This window comes from Coloeus monedula (genome assembly GCF_965178545.1).
Source record: "Coloeus monedula genome assembly, chromosome: Z".
Classification (NCBI taxonomy): Eukaryota; Metazoa; Chordata; class Aves; order Passeriformes; family Corvidae; genus Coloeus; species Coloeus monedula.
In genome coordinates this window covers 31,395,466-31,419,014 of record NC_138822.1, presented here as the reverse complement: position 1 = coordinate 31,419,014, position 23,549 = coordinate 31,395,466, and the positions used below count along the sequence as shown (strand labels likewise).

Sequence of the window (23,549 nt, the reverse complement as noted above, 5' to 3'; positions counted from 1 at the left end):
CTCTCACAGTGGCAACAGAACAATAAGGATTTCACAAGAAAATGATGAGTATCCAGAGAAGGTACTCTACCCTAAGAGAAAAGCCATGCTTCACAGCACTACATTGGGCTGACGGATAGAGTAGAGCATTCTGGACTTAGATTCACAGTCATGGGAATGGAAATTCTGATTCTACGAAATCAGTGGTATTCCAGCTAGAACAGAGGCCTGCTGCACCTGCGAAAGCACCATACTAAGACTTAAGATTAGCTTGGTTTGAATCCAAACATAAGCAACTTAACACAGTACAACTGTATAAGCATTTCTATAAATGCAGTACTAACATTATTAGCAACAGGACTTATGCTAACTATGCAATTCCCCGTCCTGTTGATCTCATTATTAACTTGTTATGAAAACTGGCTCTTTGAACTAGACCTTGGAACCAGGTGTCTCTTGTTATGATATGAAATTTAAGCACGAGCTATCAAAGACCTTGAAACTATAGACACAGATGAAAAGCAGAGGCCCCAGAACCATAAACAATCCCTTAATGGTCAAATACTGGTCAGTGAAGACATGCAACCTCCACAGCTGGGAAGGCTGTTCTTGCTCTTGGTAGCAGCTGCTACTTAAAAGAAAAAGCCCCGAATAACTGAGCAACAGGGCAAGGAAGCAACAAGGCTGCAGCCTGGGAAAGGAACACCTCTCCAGCATCACACCACATGCAGCCCAGCGTCAGGTGCCTCAATCATATATTAAAACATGCTTACAAAAGATCCTAATTTAGGCCTGTATGTGTGTTTTGGCAGAAGATGCATACTTCAGTTCTATACCTGTCCTGTCATCCACCTCCCCATCCCTCCCTGATGAGCTCTTCAATTAGGTTACCTTCACCTCAGCAACTAGCACCATCAAGAACAAAGATATCAGGCTGGAAATATGGTACTGGCTCTATGGCACTGCATAGTTACAGATAATTTAGGATGTAAGTCAGACACAAGTGACGGCTTTGAATTCCTAATGATAATGGTTACTGTGTAAGAACTAATATATAGCAATAATTAACAATGTGTAAGAACTAATTAAAAGGACAAGGCATGTTGCTAATGAATGTCAGTCTAAAAGCTTTCATTCTGAAGTTTAAAATTGACCTGAATTGTCAGTCTAAACTCTGCCATCACAGCTACCTCTTATTCTTTTTTTGTTTATATATATACTTGCATGTGTGTACATATATGGCTTTATATGCACACATAATTAGTTTTGAAAGAGCTGAAAAAGAGAACTTAAGAAAGAGCAACACTTGTCCTTAAAAGACAAACAGCTTAAAAAGCTTTAAGACACCAGTTACAAAACAGCCTCAGTTAAGTACTTGGAGACCTGGGGTAGTAAATTCTGTTCCAACTAGTCCTCTTAACTACGGAATAATGGACTTCAGTTGACAGGAAAGACACATCAAACAGATTTAAAAAGTGGTGAAGTTGGCCACACTATTTGATCAAATTCACCCTGACTAGAATTCAACAAAAACAAGGGAATATAGCCACTAAAGTATATGCCTAAAGGAGGAGGCAAGAAGATGAACTGGGAGAAGAAGAAAACAACACTCAAGCAGTCATCTATGACAAACTACGCTGAATGCACGAACAGAAAGGATGGTTAAGCTAGCGACTTCAGGAAGCACCAAAAAAGATGGCCAGCTGCAGCTGCATATTAGCAGATAAAAAGTATTCTGACTTTTTAACTTAGTATTCTATGAATGCATATCCAAAAGTGAGGTCTAATATTGTACAAATCCTCAATAGAGCTGTTGAAAATGTCATTAAATGGCTGTCACAAGACACACCAGCTAATCAACAGCAAGTTGCCTAGGAGGACTATTGAACAACACTACAGCCCTGGAGGGGTGATATATGAACCAACTGTATTCATGAACAAGAAATCAACTACAAATCAATCTTATGAAAATGCATATAAATTCAGATTGAGCAAGAATAAGGATTGCAAGTAGCATAGAAAAATTTGCTGAGTTATAAAATCATAGCTTTAATACCTAAAGCAAACACTGAAATTATTTAAGACATGGTATATATCTGTAAGAAATACTCCACAGCATGAAACTGCTCCAATATAAAGCACAGGCATGAATTATGACCCTGAAGTGTATGTCAAATAATGAACCATGTTAGCATTTAATTATCTTAATAAAAAAGTAATGTGGGAGAATAATATTCTCACTGATAATAAAATGACAGAAGTAGAGCTGGATTACAGCCCTTATTCCAAGTGTGTGGTAACACATGGTTATATTCAAGTACTAAAGACTAATTCTTCAGCAATATTAAGTAGTGCTAAAATATCTGTTTAATGTACATTATAGATTTTTTTAACGTCTTAATTATTATACAACCTGCATCATAGTACAAAGAACAGCCTCACTGAGCTGATATGGAAGTGTATTTCTCCATTTCTGATTTAATTTCTCCAATACACACTACAGAAGAAATCATCCCTTTCTCTACCATGCCAAATAATTGGTTTTTTGCTTGACAAGGATATTAGCACTTCATAGAACTTTGATATATACACACATTTTCACTTCACATCAACCCATCAATGGCTGGTTCAGATAACTCAGAGGCATACATAAATTTGTACAGAGGATGTGAATGCCAAAACTAATTGTCCAGGAGAAACCCGTATTTCAAGAAACTTCCACATGCTGCACTGCTGTCCCAGCAGCAGCCCAGTGTCATTACTGCCTAGGCATTTACTTCCTTTTCCTTCCTTACTACCCTGTTGCTCTTTGGCATTTTCCTCTCCAGAACAAAATCACCTCAGGCCTTTCACATATGAGTAAGTATTCCTAACCACATTTGCCTCTATTTAGAAAATCCATTTCCCATGTAGCCAAAATCTCCCACCAGTCTAGATTTAGCTACTTGATTGAGACACAGACCAAAGCCTAACAGTACTAATTGCCACATGTCCTAAATAAACGCCGACCTAGTTAGGGCTTGTATTATATGTCTTAGTTTACTCAGGTCATGTTTTTAGTAGCAACTAAGGCTGAGGAGGCACTTTATCAAATTACAGAAAATTAATTATTCAATTAAATGCCCATCACATCATACTAAAATAGATTGTTTTCCAACCTCAGACAGTTGGAAACAGTATTTTCCCAAGTGATTAGCAATTACTACAAATTTACTGCTAGTGTTTCTGCCCAGGGCATGGACTTCTGTCTTAGCTTTTTAAATAAAAACTTTCACCAACTAAAACCTATCAGTTCCCATTCAACTTAACTAGCAGCAAACTCAAGGAAACCTAACAGTAGACAAAAACTGCAATTACAGCATTCTTTTATCATAAGCAGGTACATTAGCAAGATCAAATTTTGAAGCAGTAGCTAGAAAAAAAAAATCAATCCAAACTTAATCCACATTAGTCCTCCAAGGGGGTCCACTTCTATACACTACTGCATCAACTGAGTCCAAAATACTGTTTGATTTCACACTGTATAAAATGTAAAAGAAACACATCAATATACTGTTAATGTCAAGGTGAATTTTACAAAGTCTGTTTTGCAAGACATGATTTTCATGCTACTAAGAATATTTCTCTAGCACTGATATCTTCTTCAATTAAAAATACACATCTTTATTATAAAACTTAAAGAGATTTGTAGGGTCTAATGTTTCTGTGAAAAAAACTCATAGGAAGGTTCTGCATGTGTTTTAACTGATGAACACATAAAGCATTTTCTGCTAACTTGCCAATCTATTTTTAAAAATGTCAATCTGTACTTCCTCTCACAAGTGCCCAATTATTAATGGTGGTCAGTATCATTCTATAAATAAAACAGAAATACTACTACAGTGAGGAAAGGTGGCTGTTCAACTAACTGTATCTTTAAAAAGTGGAGTAAGTTTTTTTATTTTTAGTGGCTGATTACTGGATACAAAGATTTCAGTCTCTTTTCAGACTATATATAAGGAAATGAGAAATTTAAAATTGAAAACTGACAGTTTAGCTCTTTCATGTATAGTGTTCTTGTTCTTTTTGTAAACTGAAACTAACACATGCTTACATCTGCCCTAATTTATAAAATTAATATTTATGAAGTTCTTTACAATAACAATTTATTACTACTTAGGGGCAAAAAAAGGCTAAGACAATTCACTAAGCTGTCCCTCAGACAGACTTCCATTTTCTATCTTCTTGCTTGTCCTGAGCTCCAGATATTCACAATAGATACTCAGCCCCCACACCTTTTAGAAGTCCATTCTAAAGATAAATGTCTGCCTAGCAATCTGTATATCAATATAAAATGTCATTACTGCCTTCATTAAGCAACTGTGCTTTCCAATTGCTGTAACTGGAAGAAAAAAGCCCCAACAAACTAGTTTACTTGAAAGTATCTCCACTATGCAAACTGAATTTATTGCTCAGTCCTAGTTCAGGCAGTTCCACAGAGCTAATTGTCTCTTTGCGACACAATAAAAACAAAGTACTCCAAAAACCCCAAGCTAAAAACCAATAGCAAGTTTGCATAAAGGTTTTGATATGTGTATACATCATTGCAACATAACCAAAGCCAAGGAAAACCATTGCACCACAGCTACTGCATCTTGTTTAAGCAACTAAAACCAGTAAGTTTTTCTACATCAATAACATACACAGGAAAGAAGAAGAATACCAACCACTGGATTAAAGCAACATGGCAAATATAGATTCTATCACTGGAAAAGCTGAAGCTTTAAACTGGAACATAAGCTTCTGGAACTCTTCCTGTGCAGGCAGTCACCTCTAGTGACAAAAAATAGAAAGTTCGCACGTAGCTGAATTTAAGCATTCTTAAAACCTTATCATGCATTACATTTCTCTAAGCATTTTTCAAGATGTTCTGTATAGATCCATGAAGAACTATCCTGACCAGGCAAATCCTTTCTGAAAAACCCCTAGAATTCATCAGATAAACACTTTTTTTTCTTATAAAGAGATTTGAGAATCTATTAATAGAAATTGCTACCATGATTAAATTAGTGCTGGCCTTCCTCTCAGATTGCCTGAAGTGAGGGCACAACATACCATGTTATTCTTAATTTATCACACTATGACTACATGAATTAGTGCAAGTGACTCTGTACAACAGTGGTGATGGCACTATAAGAATAAACACAGCAATCAAGGCAAAACCAGTACCAGCTTAGGGACCAGATTGCCTGAAAGTTGGACTTACAGCTCTGCAGAGCATTTTCTTTTTGTTCTTTTAATAACAGACCCTAGATCTTCCAACTCCAAAACCGTGTCCCAGGGATCCACACTTACAGTACTGCCATGAACACTCATTCTTAATCTCGTATGCAGAATTCCCCACTGGAAGTTTGACTTCAAGAATGAAAGAACTACAAAGCTTTAAAATAAAGAAGGGTATCCTTAATAAAGACCAACTGGCACTGACTACCATCAACAGCAGTAATTTAGTATGCCCAGGCTAGATTAATCTAACAAAGCTTAAGTTTGTCCATATATGAACTTTTTATAATATCCATAGTTTCATCTCATGCATTGACCACACAGCAGAATGTTTATCTTCAGTTTCAGCCTCCAGCCTGCTATAAACCAATTAAACACCTTTGAGGTGTTTTATCTTACCTGGATAAAAGCAACTCAGTTAGCATCATACACTGACTTTCATCAACCTTCCCCAAACTTAATTCATGTGGCTAGCTCATTACTTGATGTAATCCAGTGAGTGTAAAATATTCATCCTGTGGTTCCCTACTCCAGAGAAATCAGCTCCTTTCAGTCCCACTAGTCCAACCAGATCCCATATTTTTCATTCAATTAAAAACTACTGTCACAAGGCCATACCTGTTGTGGACATACGACAATATAATTCTGCACTTGAAACACACAAAAAAGCTATGCTAATAAGTTGATTTAACCAGTATTCTTCCATCAAATAAAGAGGAGAGATGAGTGTCTTACAAAATATCCCAGTAAAATTTTCTGTCTATCAATCCCTACCCAGTGCAATATAAATGATAAACAAGAGCAGAAGCAACTGTGGGTTTCTGAGTACAACATTCATGTCTCAATTAATACTATGACTTATAATTAGACTCATCTTCATTGCTAAAAGTACAGTAAGACTACCGAGTGACAGCAGCTTTCCAAATTTATGCTTACACACTAACAAAATTTGGACATTCTATAATAACAGTAGAATAAATTACACACAGAAAATCATTACATTCCCCATCAGATTCAAACATGCACACCTAATCTGAGCGCCTGAAAGAAAGCTTCATGAAAATCCAGCCACCTTTTCCTATAAGGGAACATTACAGTTATCAATACCATCTCATACTACTCATGTCCTGCATCATGCCAAGGAAAACTTCACTGAAATACAACAGGTTAAGATAGAAGTAGTTAATATGCCTGACTCTGGATCAGCAAGATCAAGGGAACTTGAAAGATTGTTGAAAAATATTAAAGATTAAGATCTCAACTACATCAAATCAGGGCAACTGAACACAGAGCCAATAAGAAATCTGATGTTCCCTCCTTACCAAATTAATCACAAATCATTCAGTAAATAGTAAGTTCCACTGACAACAAAAGTAGTTTTCACACGTTAGCATTTCAACACTTATTTTATCAGCTATTGGTGTTTTCCTATGCATTTAAATACATGCTAGAAAGCTTATTATTAGTGAAGACTAATTATAATCTATAATACCTAAGGATACAGAAGTAGAGATCAACTGTGTGCCTCAAGAAGAACATTTTAAACATTTATCTTTGAGCATAATCAATTTTCGATTTAAAACATTAGTTAAAAAAATACAATATTTGCCACTAAACAACTATCAAACTAGAAGCATCAATGCTAAAACTCTGGCTTAAAAAGTAAAACTTCTGAAAAATAAAGAGAGAATAATTACAGGACAGATTTCTATATCTGAGAGACATGAAATGATCCAATAGTATTCCTCAAATTCTAAAATTTACACAATAATAATTTTAATTGCAGCTAGATATAATTAACTGGAACTTACTAGCTTTCAGGGATACCTTCTATCAACTGAACTGTCAAATACCATTCACAAAGCATGAGCCTGAACAAAAATGGAACTAAAATATCAGATTAACCTTTAGAATTGCGGCTGCCTTTGATTCCTTCTCCATGTATTCAAGAAGTTCAAGAACTTAAAAACAGATGCACCAATTCAACTCCAAGTTACCAGATGTAACAAGTGCCAGGGAGAAGAAGAAAAAAGTTACGCATAAGAAGTTCCAGTGTTACATACATCCTAGTCTGAAGACATGCTCGCCAGCTTCCCTTTATAAACTGCAATGTACCAAAACATTCCAGCAGCAATAGCAGTGTCACTCCACCACCACAACTGGAATTCAGGCTGCTGAGATGTGCTGTACAGCATGCCTGCAGATTTCCTTTGGCTACATCCTTGCTAACACCTTCCTGTCTCTGCCTGGTTGGCATGCTAACTCTTGCTACTTAATTTGAGAGATTTTTGGAATTTCTGATCATAGCCGCAACAGACTGTCATAGGTACACCTCAGTAAGAACTCCTAGAGACTGTAGTGTACAATAAATTCCTGATTAAGCTGCATCGTGAGGAAGTTTTAAAAGTTCAAACAGTTTAAAAAAATAGCATAAAATAGATGGCATGATCTGTTTAAATTTTTAGATGACTACAATACTTGACAGACATCTAAATGTAAAAACCTTTTCTTCACAAGCTTTTCTCCAATATGCATCTGGTTGACATAATCAATCCAGTCTTTTTTTTTTTTTTCCAAACCAAGAGGTGTTCAATAAAATTCTATTTGTAAGCTGATAATTAGTAGGGAAGAATACTTTTTGTTTGTCATCCTTTAAGTCAGCTTGAAAAAACTCCACATATTTGGTGGAATAAGAACATACATCCTAAGATCTAACACTACTACTCTAGGAATTTGTGTGCTACCTGAAAGTCCAGCTATTTTTACTCTAAATCACATAACTGGACTGACTATTTAACGGTATTGCAGAAAGACTACAGCATGCTTTTTGACAAGCATTAGTCATAATGTGTATCATAATTCTGAAAGACAAAAATGCGGATTTTTTTTCTTTATCTTCTAAGGCCAATTCATCTTTGTAAGATTTCATGGAGTCATAAAGGTTGGAAAAAAACCTAATGTCATCCAACCATCAACCCAGCACCACCTCCACGTTCACCATTAAACGATGCCATCAAGTGCCATATCCACACTTTTTTTGACACTTGCAGGGATGGTGACTCCACCACTATCCTGGGCATCCTGTTTCAGTGTTTTACAGCCCCTTCTATGAAGCGTTTTTACTGTGTAATCTAAACCCCCCCTGACAAAACCTGAGGGCATTTACTGTCATCCTTCCACTTCCTATTGGAAGAAGAGACTGAAACACACTTTGCTACAACCTCCTCTCAGGTAGTTGTAGAGGGCAATAAGGTCTCCCTCAGCCTCCTTTTCTCTAGATTAAGCAACTCCAACCCCCTCAGCCACTCCTCATAAGACTTGTTGTGTTCACTTAAAACAACTTACAGGCTCTTTATTCTTATCAGTCTATTCTGAATCTTTTAGCATTAGACAAAAACAGCAACAGACTAACTTGTTCAGAGAAAGAAACACAGAGAAGAACATTTTCTTTTGGAAACCTACAGAGTTGTGTTCAGAAAGTCAAGAACCATAGTCAAAGAACCACTATCCTCTTGCTAGAGAAGAGATTGTGAAGGATGGTACCTCCTCTGGAAAGTTGCTCTGGGGTCTTAAATTGCCCCACGGAAAAAACTTTGCAGCCTTCAAAGGCAGACAGTTGTCTATTCACCCACAAAACCCTCTAATGAAACGAAAAGCTGCTTGCTGAACCCACAAATTAAATGAGTTTGTTTTCACATTAGGAATTCCTTGCCCTGCTGCACAGTGTTCCACTGAAGCCACTAAATGTCATAAGTAGATGATCTAATAGAATTTGCCATACCCACGTTTTCTTTCACCAGATACAAATATATAGCACCTCAAACATGAATAATGGCAATAATAAAAATGTACTTACTGTAATCTCAGCCTTGCTCAGACAGATAGAGCCTCTGCAACCATACTCTGTTTCATCTTCAGACTTGTAGTAACTGAGTGTGTTGCTTTTCAGAACTACCCATCGATCCTGCCACCCATGAATGTAGTTGGTCCACTGTAAAAAAATTTTCCAGAGATCAGGTAATGGAAAGACAACAGTAAAAGAAGCATGATGGATAGTTTCTAGGCTTTTGAGCACCCAAAGAAAAAGGGAACTTATTTTTACAAGTTCTTCCCAGTGGAGAACTTTTTTCTGCTCAGAGCTTCTAGAAGAATTTTACAAACTCCTAAAGCCACAAAAACTCAGCTGTTTTGAAGGGTCAGTAAGACAACAGATGTCTGGACTCCAACTGCATTGCCAAGGCCAGCTAAAATAAAGGCAATAAACACACAGATAACACAAATTGAGGAAAGTGGGGGAGGGAAAAATACCTGAACATTAATGACTAAGGTGAGTTTAGGCACCTGATTTAAAATCGGGAGCTAGGCCAAAAGATTAAGTGGAACACAGAATAATTTATTTTACATAAAATGTTATATAAAGTTCTCTTTATATAGATATAAACACGCCATTATCCCATAGTACAGTAAATAACTATTGTAGTGCTTAGAGAACTCAGTGCTTTATCAATTTAATATTGCCCATAGATACTGCTTTAGATTTTAATTCTAACTACTTTCCCTAAGAAGATACTTGCTTATCAGCAGACATCCAATCATGTTTTTGCTATTCAGATTTTTCTAGGGACTCCACATTCACACATTGAATAAAACCAATATTCCAGAACAAAGTGTGGATTAATACTAGAGAGATCTAGTAAGAAGTGACCAACATTTCTGATTACTGTTCTTATATTTGTAACATCTTTCAGACTGCACTTTGTAGAATCATATGAACTTCATAAAACCATCTGATACTGATAGGAAATCAGGACTATCCTATAATTCTGACAATACACAGATATTTATTAATCAATCAAGGTGAAAATTTTATAAATTTGATAAAAATAGAAACAAAAGCATCAAAACCAATCTTATCATGCAAGCACTTCTTTGATTTTATCAAATGTTCTTTGACGAGAAACTCTGGTTAACATTTAAGTCTAACCTTTATTCAACATTTCACAATCTAAAAAACGAGGGGGAAAAGTCAAGTAACAATCTTGTTCCCACTTCAAACTACATACATTAGTTAACACATTCCATAATTACATGTTAACTTTAGTAATAAGGTGATGAAGTCTAAGGAAAAAAAATACAGCTAAGAAATTCCTAACAATTTTCAAATGTAGGCAAGACCTTGATTTTTCTCCAAATAGAAAGCCCTTTTTCATTTCTTAATACATCTAATTGCTAAATACAGCATTACTTAAAGAAAGCCTCAAGTGTGCTTAGTGCATGAAGTAGTAGCACAAGCGGTCATAGAGGTATGTTATTTCCTGCCTTCCTCTTTTCCTATCTCTCACGTTCCCAACTCCACCCAAGATGTGACAGGCAGAGTCCAAAGTTATCTGGGGGGAAAAAAAAAACAAGGAAAAGCACCTTTCCTTCTCTGAAAAAGTTCGAAGAAACATATACAGCAGTGAATCTTGCATCCGCTGTTGCAATCAAACCTTGCTGTTGCAATCCAAATGTGCCATGAATTAAGAGACTCCTTAAACTATACTTGGGTAAGCACGAGGTTTCAGCAGAGAAAAGACCAGTGTTTTTCCAAGCATCTAGATTCTCATGCCTCCTGAAAGCCTCTTCCACACTAAAGTTCTTTCTTTGTATCCCCCTTAAAATCATCAGCAGGAAACACAATGGAAAAAAGCCTTGAGTTTCAAAACATTTCAGAAGACCAGCAGGATATATCTCTAACAAGTTTCTCTTACCAAACTACTCCATTTCCTTCAAAACTTTTCTCTTTACTGAAGGGCAGAACTACTGAAACACTACTAAGCACACAGTGAACTACAGCCTATTTCTGATTTTAGAACTTAACTATACACAGTAAGTTACTAAAAATAGATATTTCCTTAGTAGAAAGTTCAGTATGCTATCATTCCATTTTAATTAGTTTACCTCAATTATTACTGAGGTATCAACTAACAAAAGGTAACCTTACCTCTCAAACATATTCAGTGCAACAGGTACTGCCATCCTTTACTATTCAGATTAAATTCCGGGTTCTCATGGGAAAGACAGTCTCTGCTACACTCAGCATAATCATCCAGAGAAGTAAAAAGTTTGCAGATACCTCAGCTAGAATGTCTGAAGCCATGGCTTCACCTGCCACACCACTGAGAAAGAGCACCTGGACTTTGTACTTAATTTGCTAACACAAGAATTAATTATATCCCACAAATTACTTCCCTTCTAACGATGGAAGCATCTTACCCAAGGAAAACTTTGCTGTGAGAAAAATGCAACCAAAACAGCAAAACAACACCAAACAAAAACCTCTTATTTTAACTGCCCTAATACCATCTCACATCCATCTCATCCCCTCCTTCCCCCATCCATTATTAGGTAAGATCTTGTAAATGAAAGCAGAGATCCTTCTTTTCTCCTAACCATTCCTCTTATCTCTGGGGTTAGAAACATTTTCAGGCTGGAAGGAGTTCACAAAGTCCTTCACAATTGTGTGAGCTCAGTTATGGTTGTCCTACTCTTCTAGGGCAGTTTAAGATCTCTGTATCCCGTGCCTCCTACGTTGGCTTGTGCCTAGCCTTATCGCGTAGGGCAGGAAAAAAATTCAAAACACAGTCCTTTAATCTTACAGATATTTCAACGTTATTCTGAATATACTTTCTGTAATAAGAAAAATTTAAATATTCGTATTCAAACGAACTAATTCAATATTCAACTCCAAAGTACTTTCAAAAATAAAATTTCCCAGTATAAACCCACGCATACTAGGAAGTCACCTTATTATCAGCAACAAAAGAGAAAATAATTATGGTTATTTTTAAAAGGGGAAACAAGGCGTAGAGCCATTTTCCTTTTCCGCTCCTCCCGTTATCTCTTGCCGCAGGAGTATTTCATTGCCCTGTTTTGATACTTGCAATAAAAGCCGTGCCCGCTCCCGAGGAGCCACCACTGGCCTCTGGTGCCTCCGGGAGCTCCCGGGTAACCGCGACATCCAGGCCCGGCGCCGCTCCGGCCGGAGACCGAGGCGCGGGGAGACGCCCTCCTGGCGCGGCTGCCGGAGCCCCGCGGCGTGTGGCCGGCGGGCTCGGGGGGCGGCGGGGAGCGCGGCTCTGCCCGACGAAAGGCTCCCCCCGGGCGCGGGGGGCGGCGGGGCTGAGGGAGGGGGCGCCCGGCGCCGCCGCGGCTCTGCCTGGCAGCGGCTCCGCCGTCAGGTGGCGGTGCCCCGGCAGTGCCAGCGCCGCCCGCGGAGCCACCCGGCCCCCCCGCCACCGGGCCCCTCGGCCCGAGCCCCCGGGGCGGTCGGGGCTGACAGCGGAGAGGATCGCGGGCAGCAGGGCGCAGGAATGGGGTAGAGGCGGCTTACCTTGCTGAGCACCCCGCAGAGCTCAACAGGCAGTCCGAGCTCGGTCTCGGGGTCCTCCTCGGAGCCGGAGGAATTCCAGCTCTGGTTGTCCGACATGGAGACCGGAGCCGCAGCCACCGCCGAGCTGGGAAAGAGCCGGAGAGGCCCCCGCCCACAGCAGCCTCCTCCTGCCGAAGGGACCGGAGTGCCGGGCTCTACCCGAGCGGGTGCCGCCACCGAGCGCCGCCCGCCCCTGCCAGCGACCGGCCGGCAACCAGGCTCGCAGCCCCGGGCTGCCCTCGCCGCGGCCCCGCAGACCCCGCCTGCGGACAGAGCCACGACACCGGGCAGTGAGGGGAGGAGGGGCGAGCGCGCGTCCGCCTGCCGAGCACCCGCTCAGTGCGCCGCCGCCGCCATCTTAGGTGAGGCGGGCGTTCTATGCCACTATCCACCAGCACCCCGCCCCGCCGCGACACCCCACGGGAGTTGTAGTCCTCCCCCGGACGGCCGTGAGCCCTGGAACCATTGCTCTTCCCCCGTGCCGCAGGACGTTCTGGGAGATGTAGTTTCACTCCCGCGGTGAACGGCCGCCATCTTGGTTCTGTCGTTCCCGTGGCGGCGCCAGCGGGTCTCGCCTCAGTGCCCCCAGGTGAGGGGAACTTCGCTACCAAGGGCGACGGTGCTGCCCGGGGCGATGTTTGCTTTGTCTTTTGCGCGGAGGTATTTGCTTTATCTTTAGCGAGGCGAAGCGTCTCTCCGGCTCTGCTTGCTTTCAAGGGTGAGGAGATGTAGCCTCTCTTCCTCTCCTCAAACGGGCGGGACTCGGGGAACGGGGGGACAGGTGAGGGGGGCGAGCGCCAAACTTTTCCCTAATCAAAGGTGGTGGAGGCGGCGAGAAGGGGCGGGAGATGCTGCCGGCTCTAGGTGAAACGTGAGCGAAGGGCGAGCCGTCCGGGCCCCTCCGTGTTCTGCTTCCCCGGCGGTGCCAAAAGGCGTGGGGTGGGCAGAGCAGGCAGAGTGATGGGTCAGCGTTCGGCTTCGGCTGCGAGGTACTATCCTGTCATCCATTTATTAAATTGCTTTCGTACTTTAGGGAACAAAACAGTGATTTCTTTCTTCAGACTTACTCTGAAATACGTTTTTTCGTCGATATTTATGGGTGGAGATACACTTGTAGAAAGGAAGAGACAAAACCCTGTTGAACCTGTCACTCCACGATTTGTGGACAGTGACTAGTGGTTTGGGAAAGACTTAAGGTTTGTACTAACTGATCTCCTTCCTCGTGATATCTTGGGCGGGGGAAAAGCGTGTTAAAGAGTGTTGGTTGAGGAAATTTCAGTTTTGGAAGATAAACTTCTGTTTATGTTGTAAGAGCAATGCTGCACAATTCTGCTTTTTCTGACTTCCTCCTTATGGCAAATCATTGTGTAATTTTCCCATGTTAGGCTGTTCGAAAGTTTCCATTGAGGGTTTATTATTTTTTTGAAACAGCATTGACACAGCTACTTATGTGCATTCTCTATATATAGCAGCTAAAAGTTAAATAATATTTGTACCTTCTCAGAGTCTCAGATATAAAGATATCTACAATGAATGCAGAACTGAGTATGATTCAAAAGGCAGCATCATTGTCCTAAACTATTAGAAATAAAGAATTGTCATAGACATATTAATATTTGTGTAATCACTGTTATGCACAGGAAAAAACTTCTACAGAAGTCTACTGCGGGTGCTACTTTAGACAATTTTCTAATATGTAAAACGTTGCCAAAAAACGATGTTCTTTGGTTCACTACGTGTTTGGGAAGAAAACAAGTGCAATTTTTTCTCCTTAGCATTGGTTTCAATGTACTGTATTTTTCAAGTAAGCTTTTTAAGTGTTGGTATGTATGCAAATAATTTATAGTTCTTCTCTGCAATATGTTATTCAAGTTAATTGGCATCACCTGTAAAACCAGTTGTGTTTTCCCAGCTAAACTCTGAATGAACTTTTTTTCAGGAGCTAAAGAGACATGTCTGAGCAAGTCCTTTTAGCAGTGGCAGTGGTGTGTACACAGACATTCCCTGTCATGCTTTTGATCTGAAACTATTCACTTAGTTACAGAAGTAGCTTGCTTTTTTTTCCCCCATCCAGAACATTGAACCAATCAAGTGTTAAAAACTAAAAGATGCCTTGGGTAGATATTTTTTCAGGTTGTTCAACAAACATATCCATCCTTTTTAGAGAGGGTATTTGTTTGGATTATGGATTGTGGCTAGCATACTACAAACTTTAAATGAAAAAATACTGGATGCTAAAAGGTTTGCCTTTTCAACTTTTCATTTAATGCATTGGCTGTGCTAGGTAATAGATTTTTGTTTACATCTGTCACAAGCTCCTTATGTATCTTGTTTTTCAACAAAATGTCGCCAGTTTATGTTCTTCCAAAAGCTGTATTGGAATTGTGAATACCTTGTGTACATTACCCCTTCTTTCTAATGTTCTGGCTGTTTTTTTACAAGTATAGCATACTGTCTGTTACTCTTAATGAGATCAGGCCATATCTGTATCAGCAAGCATGGGGTGCAGTGGGTGTAGATTTGTAAAGGAAAGATTTAGTGCTGAGGACTTGAAGTTCTTCTTACATGTGCTTTGAGAGGTGTGTTTTTCAGACTACAGTAGTTTGATCCCTTGGAGGGCACCTACAATAACAATTGTTTAGCAGGTGTCCTCTGGAAGAGCAGTCATCCAACTGTGTATAGTTTGAAAACAATCTCGTTTGCCTGTGCCAAGACCAATCCAGGATGCAAACCAAAGCGTGGGAAATGGAGAAAATCATACTAGTATCCTGATGCCCTTGCTCCTCTCTAGGTCCTTCTATACCTTTTCTATTGAACCTTTATTTTGTGCTTCATTGCTGTATTTGTTCTTTCATAGCAAGTGCCCCTGTACTCGGTCTGTTCCCCTTCTAGTGTCTTAGGGATTGCAAGAAGTTTACAAATTACTTTTTAAAGTGGAAATAGTCATCAGCCTTTTTTAGAATATTGGAACAGGTAGTGTTCTGTGTTGCTGATATACTACTTGTAGTACAAAAATGAGGGATGTTAAGTTTTACTTCTAGGGATGGCAGTCATAATAAAGCACTGTCAAGTGGGTAACTTTATAAATACCTTTATTTTTCTACTCCCTTTTTGTATATGTTCTTTCCACTGCCATATCTTCTATTTTAGGGTGTTGATTTTATGTTTTTAAAACAGTCACTTTCTTTTAAAACATCACTTTCTATTGTGTTCATTCTTACCATTATGTTTGTTCTGAAATTTAAGACTGTTTTTCTTAAGAGGATCCTTAAAGGAGCTTTGTTCTGCCACAGCATATTTCCTAATAGCATAGGCTCAGAAATATTAATGGTTCAGACACTTTATTCTAGAACAGTTTTGCTCTCTGTGAATCACTGTATTAGGCTTTTATTTCTAAGTAAAAAAAAATTAAATAAACCATATATGAAACCTTACGTGAATGTTGGCACTAAACATGTCTGTAGAAGCCAGGTTGCAGATAACTACTAATCTGCAGATTGCTACCTCTGGTATAGTTTTTACTGATGAATGTTCAGTTCTTTCATTATTTTCTTTATGGATTAAACTGCTAAAGCTTTTGTTTTCAGTAATCTAGAACTGTAAGGAAAACTTAAAGACTTGTGATAAATCTTTGAGTTGAAAAGGTCTGTACAATACTGAATAGAGGCAGAGGAAGATACCATGGTTCTTTGCCCTTCGAATAAACTTAGATGTTCTAAAGACATGAGGATTTTTTGACAGAGAAACTGAAAGCAGAATTTAGAACAGAATTGCACTGTGTCTTGCCTACAGAAAATTGATAGGGAGTGAGTATTCCACTTGTTTTACTTGTGTCACTCTTCACATAAGCAGAGAATAATTCAGACAGTTTGGTGAATGGCATAAAACATTTTGACATTTATTTTTGAGCATTGTCAGAAGCAGTCTCTATTAACTGTTTACTTTCAGTGCGAATTATTTAATTTTTAAGGGATGGATTTGTCTGTAATTTGTTACATCTTAAAGTCAGTGAATATACAGAAGACATAATTCTAGGACCTTGTTTTTTTCAGGGCTGATTCCAGGTGCTTGTATGGGATCTATGTTTTTGTAAAATGCTGAGTCAGCTGCTGCTTTAAAAGTCGTCTCATTCATCTGTGTCAGGTTGAGCATTTGGAATTTTCACTTCCATTAATTCTGGCCAGTTTTCAGTTCAGTATTAATTTGTTGTGTGTTCTGGCTTATTACATTTGTAAAGATACTACATCTTTATTGGAAGATTCTTTTTTCTAAGGATCTTGTTTGTATTGTATTTTGAGAGAGAGAGAGAATAGTGAAACAGTAGCAGTTTTGAATGCACTAGTTGGGAATTTATGTGGTTAACACCATGTTAAATGTATATGTATTAAATGCTGACAACATTTGTGCAGTTCCTTCTGCCTGTTCTTTTCTTGTAAATCACTACAGGATTAGAACTTCTCAGGGCTATTCAGAAACCAGGCCTCTAGTAAAAATCAAACCCCCTGTGGCTAAAAGGAATTGAGCAGATAGTTAGGACAGTCTGATGTGCTTCCTTGAACATGTCTTTGGTGATGATTTGCCTGCTGAGAAAGACTTCAGAGCAACTGATACTTAGAGCATGGAACATGTTTTCACAGGAAATGAGAGTTAAAGAGTTTGCTAAATTTGATCCAGTCAGCCAGAATGTTTCCTTGCCAAATGAATGCTTACAAAAGACAGGTGCACTTCTTTTTTGAAATTATGCAATATGCATACTTTATACATGTATGTATTCTCCCAGGCACATGGTGTGGTTCTTAGGGTTGTCCTATGCAAGTCCAGGTGCTGGAGTTTGATGTTCCTTGTGGGTGCCTTCCAAATCAGGATATACTATGATTAATATAATGTTACTGTGTTGGCATAATGTCCTTATCCAAGTAATGGATAAATCAAGTAGTATGAAATAAAATCAGTTTGCAGTGAGACCTTTGAAATATCCGAAATGTTGAAAATACTCGAGCAGGGTTGAATTTTCCTGTTTTGTTGAATTTATGTTTGTTATTACCTTAGAAATTCAAGAAATAAAGCAATGCATTTGTGGGAAACGTATTGTTCAAAGGGCCTAACTATGGGTACATGATTTTCTTTACCAAGGTGAGTTAGATGGGTTTTAGTTATTTAACAGTGCATGTGCTGCATGCCCAGCATGGATGAAGATACTTCTCTGCAGTGAGTGGAATAAGAAGTGTAGTACATGGCTACGAGTTCAATCTGAATTAACAACTGGAGTAAAACCCAAGTGTTGTCCATTAAAAATGCTTATTTCGATGAGTTCTGGCCTTATTGGGAAGGTCTCGTGTAGTCTTTATTTTTTATTATTTATAGTACTGTTTCAGCAGTACCCAAAGCTTTGTTTTGAGGTGGCTTCCAGCTGCAATCATTTCCAGTGCAAAGGAGACATTAAGAAGGTTGGGAATGAGAGTTACTCTTGAATCAGTCTGCATGGCTTTTTTGTTCTCCGTATCACTGTTCAGTTCACTGTTCTTTTGGTACTGGCCAACACTTCGCAAAAAGTAATGAAGTAGATAAATTATTTCATGCTTTCTTGTGGAGTATAGTCTTTGGTAAAAGTGAATTTAATTTCTCTCACGGAGTATCCCCATTCACTTATTGCAGAGTGTAACAGCTTTCCAACATCTCTTGTCAAAACAATTTTCCCTAGGTTGGTTGTTTGTTTTCTTTTAATTTATTGTTTGTGTTGGCACTTTGTAGTTGGTTTGTCTGTTTGTTTTTGAAGACTGGATTTCCTTACTTTTATTCAGTATGTGTATAATTTTCTACATAGTGTCTTTGGTGTAGATTTTATATTTTACATTTATATAAACCAAAAGGTTTTGCAAAAACGTAAATATGAGATGTCCAGTTTGAGATGTAGAACAGTAATTTCCCATTAGTTTAAGGGGTTTGGTAGAGGAACCTGTTTACAATGTTAAGCTGAATTCCCTGTCAATACAAAAGAAAGTTACTGCAAAGAATGCTTATTAGTAACTTTTTTCTTGGTAGCATTCTCACTAGGAAAATGCACTTATCCAGCTTGCTTATTTTATTAATGTTATTTGTTTTGGCTTATGGGGTTTTTGATTGGGGCAATTGTTTGTTGTGGCAAAGTTTTTGATGTAACTGAAATTGGGTGTTCTGAGTCTTAGACTACTGAACTGCCCTTTTACTGAAGATATAACAGAGCTGGATTATTTAATATTTGGCTTTTCAGGATCTGTTGAATGCTTATGAAGTGTTCTAGGAGTTTCACATTATTCACAACTGTCTTCTACATGGATGTGATTATCTTAATTGTTTTAAGAAAGAAATTTTTCCACCAATGCTTGCAGTGCGTGCTCCAAACTTTAGTAGATTTTGATAATCGGTTGGTTTTTAAGTTACCATAAGAAAAGTAAAAGACATGGGATATTTGACAGGAAGTTTTTTTCTGTCTTTTTCTTCTCTCTGGTGTTTTTTGGTATAGTCCTAATTTTAGTGGCATGCAACTTTTAGGCATGGAGATCTGTATTACACCACACTTGATTTTTGTCAAAACCCTGAGAAGTGATTCTTTGAGGTCAAAACTGGATGAAGTCTTAACTTTATAATTGTTTGTTGTGCTTTTACAGAACTATTAACACTTTGACCATGTCATCGAAATGATGGGTAATATTGGTTTTCTTCTGATGTAGCCTATGTAATGACAGGATTCCAGAAGCTATTGCTTTATCCATTCTCTACATTTGCAAATCAAGTTAGGTGTTATAATTTTGCTTTGTTCTTGCTAAAGTTATAATAGAAGAGTTTAAATAAAGGAATCTCTGAAATATTTTAATTGAGAGAGAATAGGAAGTTTATTTTGGGCTCCTGCTACAATAAATGATGTATCAGATTTTGATGAAATGTTATTGGAGGCTTTTATGTGTTTTACAGAAATTAAGAAAAATATTTAATTTAGATCCTTGTTTTAGCCGTCCTGAACATAATAATAATAAAAAAATCATTTGGGAAAGGGTCTCTAATATTTGTGTTGCTATTTACAACACTTATTTAAATTTTTTTTATATACCATGAAGACTTGCTCAGGAAAATTAGGGTGTAGAAGATGGTCCTTTATGTCTGTACTGTAAGTTTTGATTCCTATGTTTAGCTTTTGAGCTCTGGGCTAAGTGGGCAGTTGTGTATCTTAGTAACTGCTTTGCACCTCACATTGTCATGAGCATCTGTGGTAACAAAGATAGCAGAATTTGTTTTATTTATGAGGACAGGTACACAACTTACATGCATTAAATAATAACTCAGTATGTGTTACAGTGCGGATACTGCAACACGCGTATCAGACAACGAGTCCCATGGAAAGGAAATATATATGGACCGATTCTTGGTAGATGTTTCAGAGATGTTTATTTCTCTGCCAAGGAACTGAGGCAATCACGGGACCCTAGGGTCCTTTTGCCCGCGCAGGGGAACACAAAACAACCAGTGGGGAATGAGGCTGACCAGGGGCAGGGAAACCCCGTGCCTCCCTCCCAGGGATACATGGCAGGGGGGAAGGGACCCCGACAAGTATGGAAATAAATTATTTTTCAAGCTTTTCCATGCTGGTGTCATTTTCCGTCAACAAAAGATGAACTGTTAATGTACTTTGCAGATATTAATATTGTGCATAATAACACTATGTCCACTGAACTGAATATTCTTAGAAATATTTCATATATTTTGCACTGTTTTATTGCATGGAAATTGAAATATAAAGGCATTTAACTTTTCACACAGCACACAGGGTTTCTGTTGCTGGAATTGGAAAATTTTTAATGAAGACAGGTTGGAGGAGTGGCACACGATCAAATACAAGCAATTTCCTTTAGGTTGTTTCAGTCAACTGTTAAAAAAATGCTAAATATGAATGAAGGTAGAGGCACTTGAAATTAAATTGTTGCTCTAATTCTTTTGCTGTGTCAATCTCCTGACACTTTCAAATAATGTATAACCCTGTCTTGCTAGTTCAGTTGAGTTTCTATGCCTACTTCTAGAAGAGCTTGATTACAGTTTTATTAGTGATCTTTCTCCACCTGTAGGCATCCCAGTTTATTCACAAAACTTTCTTCACGGTAATGGTATTTTATAGTTCCTTTCAATTTTTTTGTTTGTTTGTTGGTTTGCTTTACATTAACTGTTGACATTCACTCCCTAAGTCTTTATATGTAGAAGTCCTCCTGTAGTAATTGGAAAGTTATGTCCTTCCACTTTCATGTGATTTTCCTGCTTCCTCTCGTTTCCCAATCACAGGAATAATAGGGTAGTATATTATTGTAGACTGCCTTCACAGATTTTTCTGGTTTCACACCCGACTTGCTCAGTATGATACTGAGAGACGTCATGTTTTCTATTAGAGGTAACAGCTCAGTCTCGCAACAACTTCTTGAGGTGACGGCATGCCAAAAGTATGTCACTCTGCATAGACTGTTTTATTAGTTTCTAGACCTTTACCCACTTTTTCCAAGTTTTTTTAGGAAAACAATTTATAACATTGTGTCACCACAAGTTCAATGTTTTCTCTAGCATAATTGAAACAGTTGCTAGATTTCTACGTTGACATTGTGTTCACATTTTGCACAGTTTAAAACTCTGCTGCTTCTCTGTTATGTTTAAATATTTTCATTTTTGTCTGTGGCAAATGACCGCTGGTCTTATCTGACAGTACTATATCAGTTGTCTTATTGTAGCTATTGTGATTCATTTCAATATTTTAAATATTTTATGGATTTTTTTTCAGACCTGTAAGTGTGAAACCAAGATAATGTTCAGGTTCTCTTCATATTAAGGAGCTGGAAGTTGTATCACCTGTTATTCATGTTTTCCCTTCTCTACACCTGTAAGCTCTGATGGAGAATTAATGTCATGTGCTCAGATAAATATTTTCTTCTTAATTTCTGCTAAGATACTATTTGATATTTATATCTTTTCTTATCTGGGACTGGCAGTGTATTTTGTTCCACACAATAAACTCAAAAGATAAAATACATCAGGTGATCACCATTTATGAGACTTTATAAAGACGATTCTTTCTTCCATCACTGGTATCATCATGGTATATTTTTTTTTTATTGTTGGTTACATAACAATGAGATAAAGAAGGCTTTCTTTTTGACTAACATAAATTAGTTTTTAAAGCCTCTGCTATAAACTGAGCCTTTAAGAGTGCTCTCAGTGAGGAAGGGGAAAGATGTGTACATGCTAGGGAGAAAGACTCTTTCAGGAATAAGGAACAGCTAAAAACATTTTGAAAATATTAGAATAGGAAATGGAAGCAATCATGTTCATTCCTGTTTCTTGAAGGCAATGAGTGAGAAAAGAAGCAGGGAGAATAGTGGAGGGATATTTACTTTGATGAAAGTATTTCTTGGAAATATTGCCCTTTACTTACTAGAGATTGCCAGTAACAGTGGAATTACTGGGACCTAATTGATACCGGGGTGCTTATGAGCATGAGATGAAGTTTGGAATGTTGTTTGGGGTGCAATGCTTTTTCCTTTGATTGAAGTCTACCAAACCTTTTCTGATAAATGTGCATGCTAACTGCAAGAGATTGTCCTACTGCAGCTGAAAAATTTATGAAGATGTTCAACATTGTAGTCTTTTATTTGATAAATACAAGTAAGAGCTATGAATCCACTCCTATTCCCAGAAGCGCAAGTGCTACTAAAGGGTTAAGAGAAGAGTTCTGCTCTCTACATCAACTTCTGTTCTTTGTGATAGAACACACTGTATATAAACACAGTATTATGTAACTGATCTTGCATTTTTCAGCAGACACCATGAATAATAATCTGAATTAATAGCATATGATTAAATTTTGGATATTTTTGACAGAACTTTTTTTGTAAACATGGCTTTCTTTAATATCTTGACTTCAGTTGGCTAGTATGTTTCAGTAGAAGAACTTCAGGAAAATATGGACATTGCCATCATTAATTTGTAAAAGTTACTCGTGGTTCTTTAATAACAGAAATTCATCTCTAAATGCAAAAATATGTAACGACCTTCCTATGTTTGGTTGCTAATGAGGCCCACTTAAATTCTGGCATGGGAAAGTGGCATTTAAAGGAAAAATTACACACTCTTAGACTTGTGCAATTTGTGATTGTTTAATAAAGCTGCTGGTTTTGTCTGAAAGGGTTGGGCTTCTCCAAATAGGAAGGGTTCCTGTCACAGGGAGCAGCATAAAGTTGAGGAGTGAATGTCCATTCTGCATGACATAAACCCGAAGTCGTTTATGAGTCAGTGATTTGGGATAGGAAGAAATTATTTCTGTATGCTTTTTCAGTAATAAATACATGTTAAATAATTTATGCCATTATCACACTTGGACTTTTTGGGAGGGCCTGCTGCAATATGACAAGGAGTAGTGGTTTTAAACTGAGGAGGATTGGTTTAGATTAGATTTTTTTTCTTGTTACAGTGAGGGTGGTGAAACACTGGGGCAGGTTGCCCAGAGAAGTGGTAGATGCCCCATTGCTGGAAACATCTGATGTCAAGTTGGACAGGGCTCTGAACAACCTGATCTCTAGTTGAAGATGTCCCTGCTCATTGGAGGGGGTTGGACTTGGTAACCTTTAAAAGGTCCCTTCCAACTCAAACTATTCTATGAGTCTGCTTGTTTGAATCTGGCAAAAATAAGACCACCAGTTCATGCTACAGAAGATGAAATTTGCTTTATTTGTTTGAGACCAATTTAGTAACTAAGCAGTTTACCATCTAATTAGAGCCTACTGAGGATTCAGCAATTTATTTTCATAAAGAACTAGGGAAGATGTCAGAAGTTCAGATATCAGAAGCGTCTGCATGTATAAGAACTTACCAATGGCTGTAGTTGAGT

The 23,549-nt window shown here is 38.3% G+C and overlaps 1 protein-coding gene across 4 annotated transcripts in view; it reads right to left on the bottom strand.

The window, feature by feature from the left end:
* CERT1 (ceramide transporter 1) overlaps positions 1–12,998 on the bottom strand; it is a 78,376-nt gene extending 65,378 nt beyond the window's left edge. For all 4 annotated transcript variants that reach the window (XR_014227294.1, XM_082302154.1, XM_082302156.1 and 1 more), the window contains exons 1-2: positions 12,614–12,998; positions 9,098–9,232 (exon numbers count right to left, since the gene is read on the bottom strand). Coding sequence is in view for 3 of the 4 variants with exons in the window: in XM_082302154.1 (XP_082158280.1) it covers positions 9,098–9,232; positions 12,614–12,709 (231 nt within the window). In the remaining variant the exon portion in view is untranslated. The remainder of the gene's footprint in view (positions 1–9,097; positions 9,233–12,613) is intronic.
* Between the last annotated feature and the right edge of the window lie 10,551 nt (positions 12,999–23,549).